Source organism: Ambystoma mexicanum, chromosome 1p, assembly GCF_040938575.1.
Source record: "Ambystoma mexicanum isolate Mex_15411 chromosome 1p, UKY_AmexF1_1, whole genome shotgun sequence".
Taxonomy (NCBI): domain Eukaryota; kingdom Metazoa; phylum Chordata; class Amphibia; order Caudata; family Ambystomatidae; genus Ambystoma; species Ambystoma mexicanum.
In genome coordinates, this window is record NC_090921.1 from 605,081,065 (window position 1) to 605,105,993 (window position 24,929).

General features: G+C 49.3%; 1 protein-coding gene across 7 annotated transcripts in view; it reads left to right on the forward strand.

The window, feature by feature from the left end:
- RANBP3 (RAN binding protein 3) overlaps nt 1-24,929 on the forward strand; it is a 1,483,781-nt gene that overhangs the window by 838,660 nt on the left and 620,192 nt on the right. For all 7 annotated transcript variants that reach the window (XR_011303967.1, XM_069649581.1, XM_069649583.1 and 4 more), the window contains one exon: nt 12,148-12,226. Coding sequence is in view for 6 of the 7 variants with exons in the window: in XM_069649581.1 (XP_069505682.1) it covers nt 12,148-12,226 (79 nt within the window). In the remaining variant the exon portion in view is untranslated. The remainder of the gene's footprint in view (nt 1-12,147; nt 12,227-24,929) is intronic.

Consider the following 24,929-nt stretch of genomic DNA (forward strand, 5'->3'; position numbering starts at 1 on the left):
CCTTAGGGATGTAATCGGGGGCAAGCTCCCTCCGGCCCCTCCACCTGCACCTATAGTCATTCCTCCTATGGCTCCAGCGCCGCAGGCCCTGGTGCAGCCCCTGCTGCCCATGCCGTCTCCTTCGATTCTGGCTCCCCTGCCTCCCAAAGTTCAAGCAGTTCCGTGCCAGCCTCTGGCTCTGGTCTCCACACCTCGGCGCCCAGCACCCCTCCACCCGCTCCGGACCAGCCGGACGCTCTGGTGGACACAGACGAGGAAGAAGACCCTGACACACCATTGTCAGCCAAGGTCTTCACAAACGCCTTGCAGGTATGGCAGAGTACTTGGCCCTTCCTCAACCTGAAGTCGACCAACCGGAGGCGGGGGTTCTTGCAGAGGTCCTCGCGCTACGCAGCTAGAACGGGGATCCCGATGAAAGGACGTCGCGTTGGCCAAAAAGGGGTGGCTCAAGCCCACCCTCGAACGCACTCTTCAGTGATTGGTGCAGCGTCGCTCTACTCCAAGCCTCAGTCGTCCTCGGCCACCTCGTCCTGTACGCTGCTAGGCAAGGAGGAGAAGATCTTGAAGGCGTATGGGAAGAAGCTTTATTCCAATGTTTCTCTGCATCTTCGTCAATCCAACATGGATGCCATGCTGGCAGCCGTTAACCAGAGGCTTTGGCGGGAAACAACTTTCTTCCTTCCAGAACGTCCGTTGCAGAGCCAATTACCTTTCAAGGTACTGGCAGAGGCTAAAATGGTGATGCAAGACATCATGGAGTCCACCGTGGCCCACATTGACCCATCTGGCCGGGGCCATATGCATTACCATGGACATAAGGACTGCCTTGCTTCAGGCTACTATATTTAACCCAGACGTCTAGGAACGCATATTGGCCCTTCCATTTGAGTGGAGACCTCTTTCACTACACCACCGATGAGGAGTTAGATAAAAAGAAAAACAGTTCACAAACTGCAAAGTCTTTATCATTATGAAGGCATCGGCCAAGGCGTACACCCAGTCACATCAACACTCCGACCAGGGGCGGACGTACGGAGGATTCTGCGGCTTCCAAGAACGGAGGTCCAGACAGTCTAACCGTTCGCCGTGTCAACACTGGTGCAATCAAAGGCAGGGAGCTAGTTATTTTTTGTTCAGTCCCCCTCCTCCGCAACAGACTCGGAGGGAAAGAAGACATGATACGTTCCTTCGGGTCCACGCGTCTCCAGAGGCTTGCCCTTCACGCACAGTTTTGGCGTCATAAGTTTGCTGACGCATGGATCCTCTTGGTCGTATCCACGGGGTACTGTCTACCGGTCCCTTCCTCTCCTCCCTCGTCCCCTCCATTCCCACAGTTTTGGACAGCAACTCTTTTGGCAGAATTTCGGTCGCTCGTCGAGAGCCAGGCCGTGGAAGAAGTCCCAGCCTCCCAGCTAGGATTGGGCTTCTATTCCAAGATTTTCGCCATACAAAAGAAGAAACGGGCTGGCCTCAGAGTTGTTGGACCTTTCCATCCTCAACCTCTCCCTCCCTCTTCAAAATTCAAGATCGTTACGCCAGCACTGATTGCGGAGACATTGTGCAGAGGAGACTGGATGTGCTCCCTGGATCTGAAGGATGATCTACACGTCACGATTTGGCAGCCGCATCGCTCATTCGTACGATTCAGGATCATGGGTTGCCACTTCCAATGCAAGGTTCTACCCTTCAGCCTCAATTCATCCTCCAAGGTAGTCAACAGGCCGATGAATGCAGTTTTAGCCCTCTTCAGGGTGCAGGGCCCCCACGTTTACCCGTACGTGGACGACTGGCTGGTCAGGGCGAGATCTCCGGAGGCGGTTCATCACTCTTCCTCCACCCTTATGATCACACTGCACGAGCTGGGGTTTTCGGTCAACCTTAAGACGTCTTGGCTGCAGCCTACTCCGAGCCTGATCTTTTTGGGCCTCAAATGGGAAGCAAGCTCTGAGAGCGTTTTCCCCCTTGGAGGACAAGATCATGGCCATCAAGAGGGCCCCTACGCACTTCCTCACCCGAGAGGTGACGTCGGCCTGGTGATACCAACACATATTAGGCATCATGGCAGCGTCCTGCTGGCCGAACCCTACACGAGGCTCAAGATGAGGAGATTGCAGCTGCACTTCGCAGCCTCATGGAATCTGGAGCAGGGCCATTTTGAACAGCCAGTGTCCACGGAGTTGACCCTGCAGGAGCAGAAGTGTCAGATCAACTGGCTGGAGCTGAACGCCATCTGGCTAGCTCTCAAAGCTTTCCTTCAGCTCATTGGGGGTAAGGTTGTCCTCATCCAGACAGACAACTCCACCAGCATGTACTATGTCAACAAGCAGGCTGGTACTAGGTCTCCTCCACTGTGCAACCTAGCGGTCAGCATGTAGGACTGGGCCCTGGAGAAAACCTCTACCTGTGGGCCAATCACCTTCCGGGGGAGTCGAACCTGGAAGCGGACACAGATCAGAATGGGAGTGGACAATTGCGAGTGGCAATTGAACTATCAGGTGCTGCTGGAGATCTTTGGCAGATGGGGGAATCCTCAGGTTGATCTCTTTGCCTGCTGGGGCAACAAGACGTGCCAGCAGTTTGCTTCCTGGTAGGGGCAGGGCCCTGGCTCCCTGGGCGACGCCTTTCAGATTCAGTGGAGCGGCATAACCGTGTATGCCTTCCCACCTACACCCCTGACCCACACGGTGATCTGCAAGATAAAGGAATCGTGTCACTGCAGCATCATTCTGCTAACTCTGTGGTGTCCCGCAAGACCGTGGTTCTCGGAGCTTCTCAGCCTCCCGGACAGGTCTCCGATTCACCTGCGCAGGGCCAAGCTCATCTCATGGCACAACAAGGGGGCAGGGTCATCCCTCTACGCCCCCTCTCCCCCAATCCCTAGACACACAGAAGTTGGCCCTTGCAGCGTAATCCCTGAGCAGGTCACACTTAAACACCTGGGCCTCTCACAGTGTAACCTAGAAATCATTCCGTGCGCTAGGAGCAAGGCTACTAGGGGCCAGTACAAGAGTAAATGGTCTAGGTTCTGTCACTGGGCCGACTCTAAGGTGATTGACCCCTTACGTGCACGTTGGATGACATACACTCCTTCCCTGCAAACCTTGCCCGCTCAGGCGTGCAGGTGGATTCATGCCGTACCTATCTGGTGGCGATATAGGCCTACAGGAATTGAGAGGTGGGAGTTTTCTCCTCTTCCAACCTTTGATGGGCCTCGCCAGGCTCTTCCCTCCGATCAAGAAACCACACCCTGTGTGGGACCTCAATGTAGTGTTGGGCGTATTGGCGCTCAAACCATCAGAGCCAATGGCGTCCGCGGATATCAGGCTGGTCACCATTAAAACAGCTCTGTTGTTGGGGTCTCATCTCTGCCCACAGAGTCCGGGAGATCCAGGCGTTGATGGCTTCAGAACCATATACTACTTTTCACAAGGATAAGGTGGTCCCGAGAACACACCGTGTGTTCCTACCCAAGGTACCATCCGCTTTCCATCTGAACGAGGAGATAGTCTTACCTATGTTTTTTTGCTGACCCTAAGGATGTTGCTCGGAGGGTCTTGCACTGTCGATGTCAAAACGTGCTTTGAAATTCTATCTGGACAGGACTAAGGGCTTCCACAAGTCGGATGCTCTGTCGGCGGGGGAGAGGGGGAGGGGGCGGTCATGGCCTAGTTATCAGGCATCCAAGGCCTCTATAGCAAGGTGGATTGTTTCAGCCATCAAGGAGGCCTATGAGGGGCAGCACAAACCACTTCCAGCTAACATGCACACCGTCGGAGCCAAGGCCATTGCCGTTGCATTCCAGCGGCATGTCCCATGGCAGGTCATCAGCAGGGTGGCCACCTGGGCCACCCCTTCAGCTTTCTGTAAGCACTACTGTTTAGACGCCGGCTCAATATCGGATGCAGCTTTCGGACAGGCGGTTCTAAGGAACCTGTTCGCTTAAGGACGGTCTCCTCTCCACCCTAGCGCTACATTCAGTTATAATCACCCATGCAGTATATAGGAACGGGCACGGGATGTAAGAGTAATTGTTCTGATGCTTGTTAATCTGCTTAGAATCACATGCTGTTCATATGGTCCGACATCCAGTGGTAACCGCAGAGCATTGCATCTTGTCTTTCGGGGACCGAAAGGGGAGGTCGGCATAGGCGTGTCTGTAACACTATCCCTATCGTTACGTGTGGTGTACCCAAAATCCCTCACACCGATGTTCCTCAGATTGTTTTTTTTTTCCACCCAGATAACTGGTCGCGCTATAGCGGAGCTCTTACTAGAGACATTGTTAATCCTGACCAAATTGTCAGTTTATTCCCCGATAAGTTACTTCGCCCAACAAGAACATCTTCGACGAAGACTACAGGGGATTAGTCTACGGCTGTGGATTTCGGTGCCTAAGATCCGGTTGCCGGATTTTCCACGTGGTCGGGCCCTCTGGCCGACCTATACAGTAGGGAGAGTGGGGTCGGGCTGGCCATATTGTCGGTATGTCTTTCCTCCTTTCCCCTCTTTTCCCTGTTGGTCTGGGCATCCTTCCCTTTTGCTATAGAAAGGACTTCTTTTAGATTCTGCCCCAAGTGTACGGTCAGATATCCTTGGAAGGACGAACACAGGACGTGTAACGCCTGCCTTCCCCCTAGAGCACGACGAGAAGCGGTGTGCGTCATGCAAACTCCTTCGACCTAAGACCCTTAAGGAGCGCTGTGTAAAGCAGTGGCCACATACGGTATGTCATGCATGGAATCCCCCACCGCCACATCCGCTGAAAGTGACGGTGGTACTTCGGATGACCAAACGTCCGTTTCGGATGTTATAGACCTTGAGGCGGACGCTTCTAGGTCTGCCACGCCCGTCCCCGACCCTTAAAGGCGTCACGCTGGTCGTGCTACAGGGACAACACCCGGCGACAGGGTCGTATAAGCGCATCGCACTAAGCACACAACCCCTACGCCGATTTCGACATCTTCGTCGAAAGCGCCAACAGGGCCGCCGAAAACTTCGCCGGTTCCCTCGGATCGTTCAGATCCAAAGCCTTCCCCCACATCCGCAGCAGCGTTTTGCGACTGGGCAATCTAAACCAGATAAGGGTGCTACTCCGAAACCTACACGCGTCGAAGCGCGGGAGTCTGACGCTTCAACGGTCTCTAAGGCCTCAGTAGGCCCGAAAACTATGGCTAGGCCTCTACCCGGAAAACCAACCGCTAGGCCCTCTAGCACCGCGAAAAATATTACACCTGGCAAAAAAATCATCACAGCCACTGTATCACGACGATTCGGCAACTATCGAAAGCCGCATCGGAAGAATTAAGGCGGCGGTGGGCCTTACCCCGGCTCTGCCTAAGGTTATGGGACAAGCCGCGGAAAAAATTTTGGCGTATTGGATTCCCGATTCTGACGACGCTTACGAGGATAGTCGAGAGCCTCTTTCCGACACCCTGAGAAACTCCTTTCGACGCCGCAGGGAGGAGAACGTAGTTTCTCCTCACGTAGGCCGGTTTGGGTCCTCTAAATGGACTATAGAAAAACTTGTAGGGTGTATGGATCGGTGGAGCAGATTATCAGTTCTTCTGATCATCCTCCCCGAAAAAACCCAGAAGTTTTGCATGGTAACACTGCAGGAGGTGATCCCATTGCTGAAACAAGGGGACTTCATGGCAACATTGGACAGAAAAGATGCATACTTCCATATTTAAATGTTGCCATGCGCACAGGAAATATCTAAGGTTCATGATCCAGGACAGACATTACCAATTCAAGGTACTCCCCTTCGGCATCGCCTCGGCGCCAAGGGTGTTTACCAAAGTCCTGGCAGTGGCAGCAGCACACCTGCGCAGACTATCAGTCCCAGTTTACCCTTACCTCGACGACTGGCTCATCACGGGGGACTCGTTCGACGCTTGTTTTCCCCAGTCAAGTAAAACAATTTCTGGGAGCTCTAATTCGGACGGAAGACGGTCTCGTCTCCCCCTCCGAGAGGGTTCAGAACATGCTTTCTCAGATCCCTCAATATGTAGCCAGTCGGAAGGTGACGGTACGCAAAGCCATGCGTTTGCTAGGGATGATGGCGTCATGCATGTACTTGGTACCCCACGTGCGGCTGCTCATGCATCCCATGCAAGAGCGGTTCAACAGCCAGTGGCGTCAGGCCAGCGGACAATTGCAAGATCTGGTAGTTGTCTTGCCAGCCCTCGTTCGCTCTCTGCAGTGGTGGTCAAGAGAAAACCTCTTGAAGGGGAAGACCTTCACCCCCCCTGTAGTGGAAGCCACTCTCACAACAGACTCATCTCTCACAGGGTGGGGAGCTCATCTGTTTGAGCAGACAGCACACATAGTTTGGTTTCCTCAAGTAGCGTCCAACCATATAAACTTACTGGAGCTGTTAGCGGTGTTCAAGGCTTTGAAAGCCTTTCAGGTGCAACTGCAAGGGAAGACAGTGCTGATTCTAATGGACAGCACTACAGCTATGTATTACCTGAACAAACAGGGGGACACTCACTCTCCAGGGCTATCCAAGCTGTCCCAGAACATTTGGATAGGGGCTCTCAGACACAAGATGTTTTTGTTGTCCCAACATGTTCCAGGGGAACTCAATGTTCTAGCAGACGTACTCCGCAGAGATTTCCCTCTGCCCACACAATACGAATGGCGACTGCAGGAAGACATTGTGTCCCAACGTCTTCGCGGAATGGGGATTCCCAGAGATCGACCTGTTCGCTACTCAGGAGAACGCCCAATGCCAAGACTACGCCTCCAGGTACCCCCAGACAAGGGGAACGATCTCTAGATAACATGGTCGGGGAAATTTGTCTATGCTTCCCCCCCCATCCCCCCTTCTCAACAAGATAGTGCACAAGATGCACCACAAACCAGTTACCATGCTACTGGTGGCCCCCATGTGGGCCCGCCAACCCTGGTTCACTCACCTGATGGAAATGTCCCTCTCCCCACCAGTGAAACTACCCTGCCTGTACAACATATTGTCTCAGGACAGGGGGGAGACCCTACACCCATGCCCACAAACTCCGAACTTAGCAGCCTGGCTCCTGAGATCATAGTTTGGACACCTGCAACTCCCTCAGAGGTGCATGGACATACTCAGGGAAGCGAGAAAACCTAATACACGTTATTGCTATGCCAGCAAAAGGAAACGTTTTGTCATCTGGTGCAAATCCAAGGGCGTCAATCCCATCGATTGCTCACCCTCGCACATTGTGCTGTATTTAACCCACCTGTTGGACATTGGGTTAGTCTTCAATTCCCTAAATGTTCATCTGGCTGCTCTGTTTTCCTACACCGCATCACAACAAAAGGTATTGTGGTGGAAAATCCCGGTGATTAAAGCCTTTATGGAAGGGGTTAAGAAGATTTATCCTCCCATCTCTCACCCAGCCCCTGGATGGGATCTGAATGTGGTTTTGGCCAGGCTCATGGGAGCTCCCTTTGAGCCTATGCATAAAGCAAGTCTGAAAGACCTGACTTATAAGACAGCCTCCCTAGTGGCTATCACTTCTATCAGAAGGGTTAGTGAACTACAGGCTCTTTCTGTTCTAGACCCCTTTGTTACAGTCCACAAAGATAAGGTAGTTCTGCGCACACATCCCAGGTTTGCGCCTAAATTCATCTCGAAGTTCCATGTGAACCAATCAATCGAACTACCCACTTTCTTTCAGAACCCTATTCACATGGCCGAAAGAAGCCTTCACACACTAGACGTGCGCAGGGCAGTCCTGTTTTACCTAGAAAGAACTAAACCACTAAGGAAGACTAAACAATTCTTCGTTTCAGTGGCAGCTGGTAGAGAAGGGGATCCTGTCTCTAAATCGGCTATCTCAAGGTAGATTGTCAAATGCATCACACTGCTACACTCTTGGTAAGAGAGAACTGCCTTTCAAGCCTAGAGCACATTCTACTCGAGGCACTGGGGCATCCATAGCATTCATTGCAAAAGTTCCCCTAGAGTCCATTTGCAAAGTGGCAACCTGGAGTTCTGTACACACCTTTACAAAACACTATTGCCTAGACACTCATTCTAGGTCTGATTCTCAAGTGGGACAAGCAGTACTAAGACATCTTTTCTCTACTGTTCCTTCTCACAACCCAGCTCCGGGTACTGCTCGCTAGTCTATGTGATTTAACAAGCATCAGAAGACATGCATTACTTACCGTAACAGCATTTCTGGTGATTGTATCCGCTTAGATTCACATGCGCCCTCCCTACCTCCCCGCTCTGGGTGAAAGGAACATAGACGTCTTACTACTTTCTCTGTTTATGTACTCCCACACAAAAGCCTTGGGCTCCCTCATGGCAGAAAAATTACAATCGGAGGCACCTCGGCGCGTGAGGGGATTTTGGGTACACCACACGTCACGAAAGGGATAGTGTTACATACACGCCTATGCCAATGTCCCCTTTCGGTCCCCGAAAAACAAGATGCAATACTCTGCAGTTACCACTGGATGTCGGACCATATGCACAGCATGTGAATCTAAGCAGATACCATCATCAGAAATGCTATTACGGTAAGTAATGCATGTCTTACTGACCGTTGTGACTAATCCATATGTCCCCCCACTCCCCCCCCCCCCCCCCCCCCCCCACTAATACTTGTCATTAGGCAATGTTAAATATTGTCAATGGGGACTGAGGAGTGGCGCCAGTGGGCGCAGTCAGGGGAGCGCATGCTGCCAGGGCTGTGCATTGTTGCCAGGGCCGCGCCTCTAAATTTAAAGGAGAAGAAATTTTTTTCTGGTGAAAAAGGTTGTCGTCCGTCCCTAGCGAGGGACGCCCATGGAGTATGGCGGAAAGGGGACTAAGGACTGAGTACTTTAGTCACTATGGTGGGTAACTATTAATTCCTCCTCTTTCTCTCCCCTGCTGTTCCTCTGTCTGCACTTTTTCCTGATTTCTCGCTGCAACCCTCTACACACACCCTCCTCTACTCTCTGCACTCCTTTCTTCAAACTTCTCCCCTTCACCTCTATTCCTCTGTGCCCTAAACTTACCACACACTCTGTCTGGCTCTTCCTACTACCCCCTTTGCTTCGCTCTGCACTAACCACTGCTGTCACTTTCGCCATGCACTCTGTTCACACCTTCCTACCATATCCTCTCCTCATCACTGTCACTAATTCTCCCTACACTTCTTCCCCTCTTCTCTCCTTTTGTACCCCGCCACCTCAGCACACTGCATTCTCACAACCAATGCCTCACCTGCACTCTACACAAATTGCGACACTAACTCTTCTGCACTCTGCTCCACTGTCTGTTTCTGTCCCTCATTCACTCTTTATGTTCCCGTCCTGGTTCTCTCCCTTGCCACCCTCTATCCATTGGGCCCAGTGCTCACCCAACTGTGGGACAATCTGTGGCTATTTTTTTTATTTTTTTTTTACAGGGGCTGGGATTACATAGGTACAAAGCTTTAAAAAATATTCTTAGCCCTGCCCCCTTCTCAGTCTCCATTAGCAGGGTAACTGCCCAATTTCCTTGTTTTCTTCATGTGCTGTTGAGTTTTGCTTCCATTTCGGTTTAAGGAGGATTTGTGTCTCCTGCTCCCCTGCAGTTCATTCTCACCCTTTCTCTTGCCACCGCAATTGCCTGAGGGCTGCCTGGGGTTGGTAGATTGTTATTCTCAGTGATTTCCATTCCATTCCCCTGGTTCCTGTATGCGCTAGCTTGGTTTCACCCAGCGGCGTTCTGGGATTTGCTCGCATGAGACCAGAGCAAAATGTATGCAGCCCGCCCCACGTTAGGAGGTGGCCCCTGTTCCTGCTTGACGGTCAACGTCATGACCCATGTCACAGTATAATGCACTCTTGATATAAATATTACAAAATATCTTGACTACAAGCTGCATGAGCACTTGGCCTTTTACAGAATATAAAATAAATGTCATCATCCTTAATCCTTTGTTCAAAATTGTAATCTGTTTGCCTGTGTTCCTCCAGATAACTGTTCTTGATTGCTCAACCACAGCATCCACGTGCGAGTTAGGAATTGTTAGCGAGAATCATATGCAGTACCCATAGGGAACACTACGTACAATTAAGACTACAAGTGATAGTATAATTTAACCTTTGGTACACGCCTGTACAACACAGTAAAGTGGTAGCGATGGCTGAGCAGCCAGACTTATCTCAAGAGCAAATGAGCAGTCATAGGGATTACACAAAGGACTACAATTACTGTGACTCAAGCAAACACTGACTCAAGGTTTCTGGTTAAAAAATATAAGTACATTTATTTTTAAACCATCTGTTCACAAAACACTTCACTTCTATTAAATTAAACCACACTCTAAATATACTAAACACAACCAATTCCTCTTGTTCAGGTCAATTCAAGTTAAGTACATTAGGATTTGACAGTCCGTTTTTTCGAAACAAAGACGTTACCGTGGGTTAATACGCAATCACTTTTTGATAGTAATGACAGTTCGGTCTTATGAAAATAAAGCATACCCGCGAGAAGAAATGCACCCGAAGTCAAACGCACTTAGCACATAGAATTAAAACAGGGGAATAGTGGATAAAATCATAGGCAATACTTTAGTCAAGGCAATAAAATCAGAGGACGTTTTCTAAGAGGCAGATAAGTCAATAGGCCTGCGCCAGTGTCAAATGGAGAAGAGGCTCTGTTGTCGAAGATCACATGGTTAGTATAGTTCAAGATTAACGTTGCCAGGAGTACTGGATATTGTCAAAGGGAAGCAAAAGTTATAAGACGGAATGAAGAAAGGACAAGCCTTCGGAAAGGAAAAGGGTTCACCCTGATTCAACGGGAGAGGGCTCTTCTGATGGCTATCCGGACCACTACAGCTCAGTGCAGCGATTTCGACCCAGAAAAGGATTCTCTGGTTGTGGAAGGTGAGCTGGTTGATCCCACCAGGCTCAAGGGAAGAAGACTCCACACTGGATCTTCTGTCGTTGAAGGGTAGATGGCTCAGGACTGCAGCAGGGCTTCACTGGGATCCAGGAGTTGCAGCAGCCGTCTTCTCCACTTCTCTTCGGTTCTTGTAGTTCCAGTGGCGACTCTGACTTCCAGCCCAAGAGTCCTGCCTTTTATGCCAAAATCCCCCATTCACACAGCCTGGCTGTCAATCGCACAGCAGGGGGGTTGTCCAGCCCAGACAACCACCTCAGTCAATCTACACAAAGTGCGACTAGGGTCTCCAAGGAGACCCTGTGCAGGGGGTTACTGAACCCCTCCCTCACATTCAGCCCACCTAGACACCCAGACGCCAAAGGAGGGCTTCTTTGCAGAAGCCTGCCAAAGGATGGCGAACAAGGAAACCAAACCTGGTTTGGCGCGAAAAGCAAACAAGAAAGACCTTTCCAACACAAAATGGCGAAAAACCACGCTAGGACCCACGATAAAAACGATTTTGGGTAGCAGGTTTTATGTTCATGTCTGTCATCACAGCCAGAACACTAACACGGGAATCGTGTAAAAATGATAGTTACCACTGCCACCAGCCATGTCAAGTCGGGAAGGGGGACACAAAGTGCCCCTTGAGTTTACATAAGGACAGGGGAAAGATATTCCCATCCAGTACTCAATTGTAAGATGGCTTGTACTGGATCTGTATTTTAAAAGGACTAGTAAAGCCAATGGTGACTTTAACTGTCCCCTAGAAACATGTCATCCCCAGAAATGGAGGTCACAAGGGAAGTCTAAGAGAAATCCCTGTGTCACTGCACTAAAGGTGCTGTGTGACACACAAGTAAAAAGATGATGCCTAGGGAGTCGGTGACACTCCATAGCCCATGAGCACAAAAAGTACAACACACACAAAAAATACACTGTAAGACTGGGAAAAAGGCTCACACTCTTATCAGGTGGAAAAAATAAACCCCAGAAATCCAGCAAAGCTGCTGAGGGACTCACTGGGTAAGGGAAATTAGCCATAAATGAGAATTCTCCCTAACAGCAACACTTGATGCTTTTTTCGTTCTCCACATTTTAGAAAAGTATTGAACATGTTTTTGTCTGAGTGGGCCAAAGGGCCTAAAACCAACTATTAAATTTATGGGTGCATTTAAACCGTCATTTTCGTTCTTTTTTAGTCTTTCATACACCAGCAAGCAATTAAACTTTGTCTGTTCTTTCTTTTTGCTTCCTTCTATTTACTGGGCCTTTTGTTTTTTCAGTCTAGTAAACGACACGAACAATGCAGAGGCTACAAGTTCTAAATTTGTTTTTGGGCAGAATATGAGTGAAAGAGTCTTGGTGAGTATCATGTTTGTGTGTAGTGTTTTATGAATAGAAATGCCTGTTCGTCAATGCAGACCTTGACAACCTTGTTAAATTTGAACCTGTGGACGCTTCAGAACCAAAGAATGATATTACCTTGTCTATAAAGAACTGTTGTGAAAAACCTTTGTAAAGATGTACAACTTTATTCAGAACAGTAATCGCTTGGGGATGAAAGTAATTATACTTGTATGTCTGGTCCCCTTTCCTCAACCTTGTGGGCGTCCCCAAACATGGGGAGAGTACCGGAACCTTTGGCAGCAAAAAATTGAGCTTTCCCTTTAAATTAAGTATAGCGTGCAGGGGCGTGGCCCCGGGTGTGGGAATGCCCCACCCTCCGGCTCCCTTCACTACAGTCCCTTTTTCCGCACGGACGGTGTCAGACTTGGCAGCCAGCGCGGAGAATTATTTAGCTTTCCGCTTGCTCCCAGTTTTTTTTTTTTCCATCTTATTTAACCTTCCTTTGGTGCTTTGCCTCCCCTGGCACATGTCGGCTGCAGGAGGTTTCACAAGAATGTACCTCATGTGACCGCTCGTTCCCGGCCTTGGACCTGCTCATTCCTGGACCTGCTCGTTCCCAGCCTCGGACCCCCAAGCACGGTGTCTTGGGTGTTTGGGGCCGACGACCGCGGGGACGCATGTTTGGCCTGCAGTGCTGTTGGTCACAGGGCGTTGAAGAATAGTTTGTCTTGGTGGAGTTGCTCTTCCACACTTGTCCTCTGCCCCACCTTACGGACTTCGTCTCCAGGTCCTCTTGTCAAGACAAGGTAGGCCCTAAGTTCAGCACGCCTCCGCAGCGTGGCGACTCCTTCCCCGGGGTCCCCACGGATAGGGGTTCCTCGGATTCAAGTTCTGCCAGGCCCAAGTCTTTCCAGGCTGCCGGCTCCCAAGCCTAGGTGCCCTACTGGACTGGCCTCGGAAGGGCGGTCAAGTTCGTCCTCTTCTTCAACCCCAAGGGGTAAGGGATTGTCAAGTGCCACCTCGAAGAGTATGTCCTCGGCGCGATCCAGCACGGCTACCGGAGCAGGTGCCGAGGGCGTCCAGCCTACTGTAGCTCGCTCCGAGGTTGTGAGCCAGGACGTTACGACTACCGGCCAGTCGGCCGAGGGCTCAGAGCCTACCAGAGTGACCTGAGGTCAACGCTTCCATTTTGGGTGCAAAACCCAAGCTGTATCGTCCCGTGTGTGAGGCCTTTCGTGGCTCAGGGCCTTTGCTTCCTCCCACCCAGGGCGTAGCGTAAGACTTCAAAATGGCAGAGAAGCACATGGCGGAGCATGCCAGGATGGTGGCCATCTTGGATCCAACTTCAGGCTCGCCCGTGCATTTGCAGGATGATACACTGCCCTTCCCTCTGGAAGTGGCAACGGATTGTAAGGTAAAGGCATCTGGTTTCCTCAGCGGTACATCTACCCATCGCAGCATTACGGCTACACGCCCCAGTTGCCTCAGTGCTTTGACCAGGAGCAGAGGCCCAGCGTCACGGAAGGCCGGTCCCCTAGGGACCCAGTGGCTTGCGAGGACCACTTCTTAGAGTGCTTCCTCTTCCTCATGCATTCCCCTCAGATAAAGGGGCTCTTGAACGATATAGTGAGGGAAGTTATCCCGCAAGTGGTGCCTCTCCCGTGCCCCTCTTCTGGGTACTCCTCTTGTTACTCCAGTGCTGCCGGTCCCTTCCCCAGTCCAGGCCCTACCGGTTGTTCAGACACCTCCTCCCTCTCAACAGCTATTGGACCTGCCTTCGGTGCCGGACTTGGGAGGGACCGATTCAGCACCTGTCTCAGAAGGCCCGGACTCGTTGGCTATGAAAAGGGAGGTGGAGGCGATGATGATGATGATGATGCCACAGACAATGACCCCGTTTAGGCCTTTCATGACCGCCTTCAGGGCTTGGCAGCGTTCTTGGGGGTCCTTCTGCCCAAGGAAAGAACTAACTAAATCAATTCTTATATAGCGCAACACTAACCCAAAGGTCTCGGGCGCTTAGGGGTTTGGGAAGCCCCCCAGGAGTCGGGAGTGCTAGCAGAGGTCTTGGGTAAGCGCACCACATTCCGGTCTGGCATCCCTCTCCAGAAGGATGTCCTGCAGGTGGCGCAAAATGTCTGTGAGAAGCCCAGGGCCAACGCCCAGATTAAAAAGTAGCTGGACAGCAGGTTCATGCTTATGGACGGGGAACCAATCCTCCTGGCTTCCCACCCACAGCCGCACTCTTCAGTGGTGGCTGCGACCACATTATATTCTGAACCATAGTCTCCATTGTGTTCCTCTTTGGGAGTCACCTCCAGCTGTTGAGTCTTTGGGATAGCGCTGTTACTCAATCGCAGGACTGCATCTGTGGCCAACGCAGTCACCCTCTAGGCTGCGGCTAACCAAAAGCTATGGCGGGAGCTCAGGGAATTTCTGCCAAGCAAGCCTCCTTCAATGCCGGTCTGGCAGATGCCCGGCCCGTTGGGCAGGACCTCATGGAGTGTTCGGTCTTCCACATTGACGCCGCCAGCAGAGGGCTGTGCCTTGGTGTGAAGATAATTACAACGGCGTGGATGCAAGCCACTAAGTACTCTTACGTCCCGTCCTCTTTCCTCAATACTGCATGGGCGTCCCTCCTAAGGATGGGAGACCACTTTTTTTTACCATAAAAAATCTTCTTAACCTTTAAATTTGCAGTTGTGCAGTGATGCGGCCCTGGTAGCATGCGCTCCTTGGACTTGCCCCACAACCCAGTCCTCTTTTCCATCTCGATGGGAACAGGCTGCTTTGACTAGGGCTCCCGGATTTCGCTTCGGCCTTGTAATTCCACGTGCTTTTCCCCGGATACTTTCTTTTTTTCTTTTTCTTCTAATCTTTAAACATGTACTCAGTCCTCTGGCGCCACACTCCTCCCCGTGAATGTCGATGTCCTTGGACTTCAGTAGTTGTCCAGCCTGCTAGGGGCTCTTCCCCACGTCCGACCCCCAAGCCCTGTGCCTCTGCTGCCTTGGTCCAGACCATGGCTGAGAGGGCGGTACTGCGTGAAACGCACTTACACTGCAAGCTTTGAAGAACAGGTTAGCAAGGTGGAAGGAGCCCTTTGAGAAGTCGCCTCCAGAGGACATGAACTTCGTCAAGCACAGGTCTAGGCCCAAGATGAAGCTGCTCTTTTCCATCGCACCCCGTAAATGCAACTCCTTCCCAAGGAAACGCCCAAGTGGGAGGGACCGTTCAGGTTCTCACACCAGCGCAGATACCGAGGCTCTTCCAGCTACCGGCCGCCAGACAAAGGGGTCGCTAGATCCTTCCAGAGACAGCACTAAGGGACTGCAAGATTCTTTTACCTGGTGTCCACCCGAGGGGCTATGCCCTACTGCCGGACACATGTCTCAGGGGGCACCTGTACGCAGCACTACCGGCGAGTCAGCCGATGGCCCTACACCTGCCAGGTCGAGTTTTGAGGTGCAGGGTAGGCCTCAAGCTCCACCGCCAAGAGTCCAGGAGGAGGCCGGTCCCAGTGAGCCAGGCACCACGACGCAGGCACGTGGCATGCAGCTTGACAAGATGGCCGCTTGTTCGACACCGACCCCTTTGGATGAGCAGGTAGTTCGAGTGTCCAGGTGGGACTGGTCTTCACAAGGTACGTGGCCTACGGCTTCTTCTATGTTGCAGGGCATATACCCCCTGCAACTAGCAAGGCAGTGTATGCACAGGCCCCAGCAGCCAGCCGCTACTGCATCAGTACCACCTGCCACCCCACCAGCCTGCGAGGACAGTTTTTTTGAGAAGTTCCTCATGTTGATAAGGTCCCCCCAGATGGGCTCCATCCTTCGGGATGTGATCAGGGACATGCTGCCTCCAGTCCCTCCGCCAGCACCCATAGTCATTTCTCCTATGGCTCCGGTGCCTCAGGCCCCGGTGCTGCCCCAGCTGGCTCATTTTGAATGCGGCTCCCCTGCCTCCTAGAGTTCAGGTGGTTCCACACCAGCATCAATGGCAACCTCTGGCTCCCAGCACTCCTCCACCGGCGCCAGATGTTAGGCAGAAACCTGTGCAGTTCCCTTAGGGACCACTGCAAAAGGCTTAAGACTACAGGTGTTGGCAGTAAACCCAATTGGTAGCAGTCTGTACCACCCGGATTTACCTGGTAGCTGTGGCTGAGCAGCCAGACTTCTCTCAAGAAGAGTTACAGTATATAGAGTATACAAGATAGGTACCAAAATACAGTAGCACAAGCAAACACTGACCAGAGCTTTGGTATCAAGTATATAATTATTTATTTAAAGACACACGTAGAAACACTCTAGCACTATTATTATAAGCAAGTTCAAAAACAGTCACTATTAAAATATATATATATATATATATATATACACATATCCCTTGTTCCTTATTAGACGAGTGTTAGTTAACACCACTTATTTTCAGACAGAGGTGAGCGCTTAACTCAAGATGGCACTCCAATAAGTTATCAAAAAAGGGAGGGAAAAGGCAGAAATTAGAAAAGCACACAACACAATACTTTAGAAGCACTCAGCAAGGCCGGAAAGTCAGTCTACTTGTGAGCAAAAAAGTTCAGAGGCCCGGCTCCCCCTTAGAGAGTAGAACACCAATGCACCCAAGATCACACAGTTTAAAAGGCTTGAAAAGTCTTGCAGAGAGTTTAAAAAGGAATCGGTTCAGCTCAGAAAAGTTCAGTTAGCCAGCCTAGGGCCAACCCAAGTGGTAACTTGAGGATTTACGAGACACCCCACACAGACCGTTGCGAGGGAGGCTAGGCGGACACAGTACCTTGAAAGTGGAGAGGATCCTCCAGCGGGGGCAGTTGTTCCTGGCAGTGGGTGCAGGTCGCGGCGTCGTCCAGAGGAAGAGAAGATCTCGACGTGGAGGAAAGCTGAAGGTCGTTGCACTGCCAGGGAAGAAACCAGCCGCGGAGTTCTCCGGTTAAAAGGTACTACCCTTTTATTCGCAGTAGTGGTAAAACGTGGTATCCCGGTTGCCGGGGTGCTTGGCACAGGCAAGGCGGCCACAAGATGATCCGGGAAGGCGAAAAGGCGGGCAAACTGGTTATCCCCACCAGTCAAAGGAAGAAGACTCTTCGGGATGAAGCTCTCCTCTGTCGTTGGAAGAAGTGGTGAGTCGGTTCAGCAGGGCTCCACCAGTGGTGTCGTCGTAGGTCGGCTCAGCTTCTCCCTCTACGGATTCTTTGGTCCTTTTGGCGACGTCTGAAGGCCCAGTCTTCTGTGTAGAAGCCCGCCAAAAAGTGGGACAAAGGGCTCGACTTGGGTTGGAGTTACAGAGGCGAACACAAACGCCATTTTAAAACAGAGTCCTGGGGAAAGACCCAACCGGGGAATAAATATTAAATAAATATCCCGGCGGTATCTTTAACATTGCACCAAAAAGTGGTGTGTTTAAAATGAATGGGAAAATCCCATAGTAAATATTCTTAAGGAATATATTGCGTGGTAACCACTGCCACCAGCCAGAAACTCGACGAGGGGGGACTGCAAAGTGCCTCCTCGAAAAACAGACCCAGGGGCAATCTAATTACCCCTACCTGTACTTCCACAATATGATGGCTTGTACTGTTTCTGTTCCCAATTTAAGACTATTAAAGTCAATGGTGACTTTACATGCCCTGGGAGACAGTAGTCAGTCCCAGGGTATGGAGTCTATGTTGGGGGGTCACTATGACACCCCTGTGTTACTGCACTGAAGGTGCTGTGTAACACACTTACCAAAATCCACATGAAACCCTGTGGAGTAAAAGACCCCATAGCCCATAAAACACATTACAAAGTCAAAGGATATCTCAAATCATGTCTAAGAGTGGGAGAAAAAGTCTCACTCTTAGCAGGAGAAAAAAAATAAACCCCAAAAATCCAGCAAAGCTGCTGGGGGACTCACTAGGTTTGGGAAATTAGCCTTAACAGAGAATTCTCCCGAACACCAGACCAGTCAGACACCCTGGTTGTCACCGATGAGGAGGACCCCGACACACCATCAGCCAAGGCCTTACATGATCGACTTGCAGGTTTGGCTGAATACTTGGGGCTTCCACAACCCGAGGTTGAACAACCAGAGGCGGGGGGTACTGGCTGAAGACCTCACTCTACACCCCGCAACCAGAACTGGGATTCCTATGCAGAAGGACGTTGTCGCCTTGGCCAAAAAGGGATGGCTGAAACCCCATTCAGCACAGCCCACCAAGAGGCGCCTCAACACCAAGTACATGCAGTTGGAGGGGGATACACTCTTGTTGTCGGCACACTCCTCAGTGATTGCTGCGGCTTCCATATACTCGATGCATCAGTCTTCACCGGTCACCTCGTCCTCTGCTCTTCTAGGCGAGGAAGAGAATATCTTGGAGGCGCATGGAAAGAAGGTCTATAGCAATGCCTCACTGCCCCTTCATCAGTCTAATGCGGATGCCATGCTCAAGTTAACCAGAGGCTTTGGCGGGAAAAAGCTGACTTCCTTCAGGAACTTCTGGTGCACAGTCTGGCACATTTCAAGGTGGGGCTGGTAGAAGCAAAGATGGTGGCTCAAGACATCATGGAGTCCACAGTGGCGCATATTGACAACTCAGGCAGGGCCATCTGCATCGCCACAGACATGAGATGGACTGCTTAGCTCCGGGCTACCAAGTTCAACAAGGACGTCCATATTGGTCCTTCCATTCCAGGGTAGCAACCTTTCATTCCACCATTGATGAGCAGCTTGATTAGAAGAACAGTTGCCAGACTGCTAAATCCTTATTCATCCCCCGAAGTCCATACCCAAGACCTACAGTCAAACGCACCAGCGTTTCGACAACGGTCGGGCCTTCGGTGGTTTCAGGGGCTACCAAAAACGCTGGTACAGGCAGCCGGAGCAACACTGCTGCAAACATCACAAGACTGGGAATAGGAGCTTTTTTCAGTCCCCTCCTCAGCCTCAGAGGGAAAAAAGGCACAACCCTCCTCTCCAGGTCCACTACTGTCCGTGGGGGACGGGCTTGCTTTCCACGCACACAATTTGTGAATCCCTGGATCCTGTCAGTAGTGTCCATGGGGTACCGCCTACCGGTTCCTGCCGCTCCTCTCTCCTCACCTCCGCTCCTACAGATTGGGACAGCAACTCTTTTGGCGGAAATGTGTTCGCTCGTAGAGAGCCAGGCAGTGGAAGTCCCAGCCTCCCAGCAGGGTTTGGGCTTCTACTCCAGGATTTTCGCCATACACAAGAACCAGGCTGGCCTGAGAGTTGTTGGACCTTTCTGCCCTGAACCTTTCCCTCCCACTTCAAAACTTCAAGATGGTTACCCCAGCGCTTATTGCAGAGACACTGTTCAGGGGAGACTGAATGTGCTCCTTGGATCTGAAGGACGCTTACCTACACGTGCCGATTTGGCAGCCCCATCGATCCTTCCTGCAGTTCAGGATTATGGGCTTCCATTTCCAATACAAGGTTCTACCCTTTGGCCTCAATTCAGCCCCGAGGGTCTTTACCAGGCTTATGAATGCAGTGGCAGCCCTTCTCACGGCCCAAGGTCACCATGTCTATCCATACCTGGATGACTGGCTTGTCAGGGCGAGATCCCCAGAGGCGGTCCATCATACCTCCTCCGCCCTCATGAACACGCTACACGACTTGGGATTCTCCATCAATCTCAAGACATCTTAGCTGGAACCAACTCAGTCTAGCGTTCCTGGGCCGCCTCTGGGATATGAGATCCGAGAGAGTTTTTCCCTCGGAGGACAAGATCGCAGCCATCAGGAGGGTCACAAGTCCTTTTCTCAGAAGAGGAGACACCTCATCATGGTGGTACCAGCACCTCTTGGGTATCTTGGCGGCATGTCTTCTGGCAGTACCTTACACAAGACTCGTGAGATTACAGCTCCACTTTGCAGGCTCATGGAACCAGGAACGGGGTTCACAGGCGGAACTAGTCTGCATTCTTCCTTTCCTACACAAGGACCTAATCTGGTGGAGCATGGACTGCAACCTGAGGAGGCGCAGGCTCTTCCGACAACCAGCACCGCAGGTTACCATCACCACGGATTCGTCTTGAGGGCTGGGGATCTACCCCTGACCACCACAACGTCCATAGTTTGGTACCTTCAGGAACAGGAGGCCCTTATAAATTGGCTAGAACTGAAGGCCATCTGACTGGCTCTCAAGAGCTTCCTACCGATCACCAGTGGCAAAATGATCCTCATTCAGACAGACAACTTCAGCAGCATGTACACCCTCAACAAGCAGAGTGGCACCAGGTCCTCCCCTCTATGCACCCTCGCGGGCAACATCTGGGAATGGGCCCTGGTGAACGACATTCACCTGACTGCGATCCACATCCCAGGGAGTCGAACCTGGAAGCACAGGCTCAGCAGGTTTGGGGCGGACACTTACGAAGGGCAATTGAACGATCAGGTCCTTCAGATGATCTTGAACAGGTGGAGTCATCCTCAGGTGGACCTCTTCGCCATCTGGTTCAACAGGAAGTGCCTCCAAACCCCAAGGCCCGTTGTTGCCAACAGGAACTCCTTCCTGCACTTCTATCGAGCTCAAACTCTGTGTAGGATGTATATGAATTCAGTATCCTAATACTCAGAATACAAATTGTAGATTTCCAAAGAAAACCGTGTTAATCCTATAGGAGTGTTTGGTACAACCTTAAACCTTCAGCAAAATAACACTTAGAAAATATTTAGAAACAAAACATTTGGAGGAAAAGAACCCCCGCATGATAGTAAATTCATAATGTACCGTTCAGTACAACAAATGTTTCAATAAATCCAACAATGATGACATAACATACTATACAGTAGTAAATACGAATCATATATATAGATGTTTTGGTTGTACAGAGAACCTTACTTAACACTCATATAGTCGGCGTAATGCGGCAATATGTGTGCATCGTTATTTCAACTGTATTCAAAATGTCCATATAAGCTCAAATCGTTGTTTCAAGTGAAACAACTTGTGGCGAACGTGTTTTGTATTCTGTATCCTTCTTTAGGGCATTTGAGGCTAAATGTTCCCAGTGTTTTCTAGGTACTGTGTAATCCGTAAACACAACAGGTATAATTGCTTAATGGCATGTTCCGCATGGACAATTAGTGTTATATTAAATTAAAGAAGCCACCTGCTACTAACCTGTGCATCATTATTACTGTATACATTTCTATCTTTTCCGGAACCTACAACAAATGGAGTGAGTTCCCATTGTTAATACGAAAACTATATCATTTAGAAATAAAGACGGGTTACAGATGTATATTCACTAATATTATTTGAGCTATCCATCGCAAAAACAAATACAATGAGAGAGTATGCACTCACCAACCCTGAGAGTCAAAATGGCTTGGCAGGGAGTGAGACTTGATGAATAGCTTTCGTGAACTCAGGAAACACTAAAAGAAATTATGATTATCATCAGTCATGATGTAGAATGTTGACTACACTCAATGGTCCATGTATTCAAATTTTGATGTCCGATGTTTAACCATATTACTGTGTCTCAAGGATAAGGTACTATTTCTAATTCCCGTCCCGGTTTATTACGAACAAAAGTATAGACCGCAATCATTAGTTGTGATTAATAGTTGCTGTCCCCAACGGTAATCGTCGTCGTATCATGCATATTTGTGTAAAATCCTATACTTGTATCTGTATAACTGCATGCATTTGATTAGCAGTTTGTGATGTATTCCTCCGCGGCTGCTGCCGTCTACTATAACTGTGAGTTTAAACCGCACATTAAAACGTGCGGAGTTAGTATATCATTTCCTTAGATCTACGTTAGTATAGGTTGCCCTTAGTTCCCCACATGGTAAATAAATAATGCTAATTCCTAATGAGACTGATGCGATGTCTGATCGCCTGAGTCGGCGTCTGCTGGTTACACTCGGCATCACCCGAGCTGAACCATATTAATAAAATTAAAAAAAATCATCCTGATTGTAAACCTATTCATATCTGTCTTTCTAAACGTGATCCTCAACGTAAACTCGGACAGAGTTTTCTTGCGCAAGACGTCCTAGAAGAAGCCAATGTTGGAGGAGTAATTACAGATAAGACACGCAAGTTCCTGGAGAAGGCACATCCTATAATACCTGTATTTTACATCCTTCCTAAGATAAATAAAAGACTGGACAAACTACTGGGGGCGACCTAACATCGCAGCAACAAAAAGTATCCTGGAGCAACTGGCCAAATATTTGGACAAAGTATTGCATCCCTTGATAAAGAACGGTGCCACATATGTGAAAGACAACATTCATTTTTTTTACCACAATTCCATGTCCGCTTTGTCAAAGGGCGGGACGTACTATTCACTATGGACATGACCTCGTACACCAACATTGTACATGAGGCAGGCAAGCGGTAGCGTGGCTGCTACTCCAGTCAGACTCTTGTTTGGGGGCAGAGTCTTTCTCACATTACTGTAACTTGTTATGATTAACTTTTTTTTTATTTGGAGAGAGATCATTTCTGCAGCTCTCAGGCACCAGCATGGGAGCAGCTATGGCACCTAGTTATGCCAATGCCTTTATGCAGTACCTGGAGAATGAACACGTTCTGAACTCTCCACGTTGGCTACAACATCTCTATATGTTCATCCGCTACATCTACAGTGTGTTCGGCATTTGGACAGGACCGGCTAAGGAATTGGAGAAGTTCTTAATGATGAACAATATGAACGAACGAATGAAGTGCACAACAGAAATCAGCGATGCCATCATTAACTTCTTGGATGTGGAAATGTACTATTCGAAGGATCGCTTAAATACAAGAAATTTTACCAGGCCTACAGACCGGAACAGTCTTTTGTTAGTGACAAGTTTCCACCCACAACGCACAATCGATAGTGTGCCGCTGAGTAAGTTCTTAAGGTACAGAAGAAACATTTCAGATACCGATGAATACAGACAGGCCAGCACATTGGAAGCCAAATTCTTGGAGGCTATCAACACTCTTCCATTACAGCCATAGCAAGACGAGTAGAGGGGATGTGCATCGGGACATGTTGCTGGTGCCTAAATCAGTTAAAACTGCAGGACAACTGGTATATGCAACGACTCTCTCCTTACAGAGTAACAGAATCAAGAGAATCATTAATAAGAACTGGTCCATGTGGGTCCAGTTGTAACAACTTCAGAATTTATTTCCCCAAGTACTGACTTTTGCTTAAAGGAATAGCAAAGCACTTCGTAATAGTCTTATTAAAGCAGAATTGCCTAGAGTACAAACAAGGAAGATTGACTATAAAGGAACACAGCCATGTCATAAGTGTCAGCACTGTGGAAACATCATTACATGCAGCAACATCACTTGTCCACATACAGGGAAGATTATTAAATTAAACATTCCTGCACTTGCGATTCCGCAAATGTAGTGTAGGCATTAAAATGCCCTTGTGTGCTGTACTACATGAGTATTTAAACACGTAAAGTTAAGCTCAGTTGGACTGAGCCTAAGTCTAGTATTGGAACAAGAAATAGAAAATCCCTGGTGGCGGTACACTTTACCGAAGCAATACACTCGATAGCGCAATTAAGGTGCGTCATTTTGGGACATGTGAAGTTGGGTATCTGGTGGGGTGGGGGATAATCTCCTCAAAAAATTGTTACAAAGAGAAATCATGTGGATCGACCTATTAGACTCACTAAGCCCTAAGGGCATGAACACTGAATTTGATCTGATGTGCTTCATCTGATGTACTAAAGTCTTTTCTGACATTGATTATTCTGTTAAAGAATGGGAGTGGGTCCTGTCCACGGGCCTTCAAGCTGGAGAGGCTGTAAACAGAATGTACTGCTTGTTTCCAATATGGTTAAGATGATTGGGCAATGTTTTGAAAAGGCATGAGTCTAATTTTAAGTCTTTGTGTCCTTGCAAGGCATACATTCGTTTTCAAAAATTGATTAGCAGATTTTGCTAATTAAATGTTTTTGATTAGCAAACAGACCCATTTGATTAGCAATTTTGGACTAATATTGTTAATGTCACAGAAGTTATTTGTACCCAAGACATGAAATGAGCAGCAATACAGCAGTTTTAAGTGCCACTGAAATAAGACATTAGTTAGAGGAGTCTGGCCTTGCAAAATCTTTAAAATTCAGCTAGACCTGCAGGTCGGGTAATTTAGTTTAACTATTCAACCTAAGAGAAATGCGCTCAACCCATGGCAATGGACGACAACAAATTTGAGATGCGATTTATGCACAATGGTGCATGTCACTACAAACCCGCTTTGTTTGGCAGAGGGCTGCTACCCAGAGGCCAGCCATAAACGGTGAAACCTTTGTTTGACATTTACTGCTAAGTAAATGTACATAGGTTTCAGGCATCTCTTGCAAATGCTACTCGCCCTTCATAAAATGCACTTGCCTATGTGAGTGGACGAAAAGACTTTGCGCGCCACAGCTCAGTGTGTGTAAAATGTAAAAGGTTAGCTGCATGAATGAACACAAATAGATATGATAAAAAGGCTCTGAACACAGTTGTCAGCTGGCAATACATAATGCAATCATGATCATAAAGCAAAGTGAGCTCTGTAGGCTAACTACATTGATTGGTATTGCAATAGATCTGTAGTACAGATAGGATGGAACTATTGATCACTACTTTGCGAACGCATCTAGATTGCTTTGTGTGTTCATTATGTAAGAGAAAAGAGAGACTAGGCAGAGTGGACTGCATAGCAGGCAGAAAACTGAGCAAACTA